The 2,417-nt window shown below is 20.4% G+C and overlaps 1 protein-coding gene across 1 annotated transcript in view; it reads left to right on the top strand.

Moving 5' to 3' along the window:
* The window catches only part of LOC102676459 (modular serine protease-like), a 10,170-nt gene that overhangs the window by 955 nt on the left and 6,798 nt on the right, over window positions 1–2,417 (top strand). The window contains exons 2-5 of the mRNA XM_006612626.2: window positions 395–425; window positions 547–936; window positions 1,262–1,683; window positions 1,766–1,981. Of these exons, the coding sequence (XP_006612689.1) occupies window positions 395–425; window positions 547–936; window positions 1,262–1,683; window positions 1,766–1,981 (1,059 nt within the window). The remainder of the gene's footprint in view (window positions 1–394; window positions 426–546; window positions 937–1,261; window positions 1,684–1,765; window positions 1,982–2,417) is intronic.

Raw genomic sequence — 2,417 nt, 5'->3', positions numbered from 1 at the left:
TCATTTAAGAATTGTTACGACATTAAAAAAAAAATTAAAGAAATATTTAATTTTTATAATTTTAAAAATCTATATATATTAATGATCTTGAAATCTGATAAATTTTAATATATCTTAATTGTAAATTATAAATATATATGTAATAAGAAAAGATAAATATATATGTAAAGAAAATAATAAAAAATATAGAATCGTAAAACAAATTTATATTATTTTATTTTAAACAAATCTTTTAAAAAAATATACAATATAAATAGTGTGAAAATTTATATAGTAAAAATGTAAAAATTATAGATTTAAAATAAAAAATAAATAAATAAAATAGTAAAATTCTTATAAAATAAGATAAAAAAATTTAAATAATAAAATAAAATAATTTATATTTATTTTATAGGTTTGATAAAGTATGGATATGCACAATGTGGGTAAGTTAATATTTTCCTACATATTTATTTTATCAATAAAATATCATTCACAAATTTATTTAATTATTAATATTCAATAAGAAACAAATTTATAATAAAATGAAAAATTAATTCCTTACAGAATAGACAAATTCAAATGTAAAGATGGAGAATGTATAGCAAGTGAATTATTATGTGATGGACAGGCAAATTGTAAAGATGAATCTGATGAAACATATATAGAATGTAATAAACCTGAAATGGCTACATGTCCAGATTATACATTTCGTTGTTCATATGGTGCATGTATAGATGGAGATGCAATTTGTAATGGAATAAAAAACTGTATTGACAATAGTGATGAAACATTACCTAACTGTATAAATAATTCATTTAATGCATCTACATCATGTGCAAAAAATCAATTTAAATGTAATAATCGACAATGTATTGCTGAAAGTAATTTATGTGATGGCATAGCAGATTGTACAGATAATTCAGATGAAACAATTATTCAATGCAGTTCAATCAAGTAAGTAGTATATAGTGAAAAGGAAAAATCTAAAGTTTATTTTTATATAAATATTTAACTATTACAATTTTAATATTTAACTATAATAAATATTTAACTATTTATTATTACAATTTTAATTTAATTTATTTATATTAAACATTTATATTAAAAAATTAATTTATATTTATTTTAATTTATATAAATTAATAATTTAATATATATAATTAATTAAAAAATTTATATTAATTTATTTATTTATATAATGATTAAAAATATTTATATTGAAAAAATTAATTTATCAATTAATTAATGTAATGTACACATCTAGTTTAAATATTTATAGCTGTCCCAAATTTTTTTTTCGTTGTGATTATGGGGCCTGCATTGATGGTGATTTAAAGTGCAATGGAATTAAAAATTGTGCAGATGGTTCAGATGAATATCCTAGACAATGCAAAGAAATAGAAACAACTACACCTGGATTAATTCCTATTGATTTAACAACTTCCCAATCTCCTATCACAATTAAATCTAAATCTTGTCTTGTACCACCACAACCAATAAATGGTTATTGGAAATTACACAAGTCACAATGTTGTATTGAACAAAATGATCATCAATGTGAGAATTGTGATGTTAAACAAGGTACATGGTTAGAATCAGGTGCATATTTAGTATATACATGCAATTCTGGTTATAAATTAAACAATTCTGCTATTGCATTTTGTAGTCGAGGTGAATGGTTAACTATTCCAACTTGTGTAGGTATGAAAAAATATTGTAAAATTATATTATATTAAATAATAATAAAATATTGAATATATATTATATATTGTATATATTACAGAAGTACGTTGTACAAAATTGCAATCACCTTCTATGTTTGCTGATTGTACATATGATGGTATATCAGTATCATGTTTTGATTCTGTTTTACCTCGAACAATAGCACAATTAAAATGTTCTCCTGGTTATCGTGAAGATACAAGGCTGACATCATCTTCAAGGGTTAGATGTAATAATAATGGTCAATGGGAACCAGAACCAATACAATGCATTCCAGGTCCGCTAACAATAATTATTTATAGTAATGACTCTTCTGTTTTACTGCAAACTGATGTAACAAAAAATAATTCTACATTTATAGAAGTTCTGAATGATAAAATTGTTATTCATATTTATAAAAACAAAACTACTGATCCAGATATCGATATTAGATTTGATATAGGAAATAAAAAATAAAAAAATATACAAGTAAATCATTAAATAATTTTTGCGAATACAATATTAAAAATAATAAAAAATAATTTTATGAATTGAATTGATATATGTATCCAAAATTATTTTGTCTTAATTTAAACAAAAGATGTATTATAATTATAAATTGCAAGTTTATATATAATTATATATATTAGTTATATTTATGTATTTGTTACTAAAATTTTTTTATGAATAATTGATATTTTATAATAAATTATCCATTTTTTAATATCTAATAT

This window comes from Apis dorsata, unplaced genomic scaffold (genome assembly GCF_000469605.1).
Source record: "Apis dorsata unplaced genomic scaffold, Apis dorsata 1.3 scaffold_117, whole genome shotgun sequence".
Lineage (NCBI taxonomy): Eukaryota > Metazoa > Arthropoda > Insecta > Hymenoptera > Apidae > Apis > Apis dorsata.
This window is presented reverse-complemented; position numbering and strand designations above follow the sequence as displayed.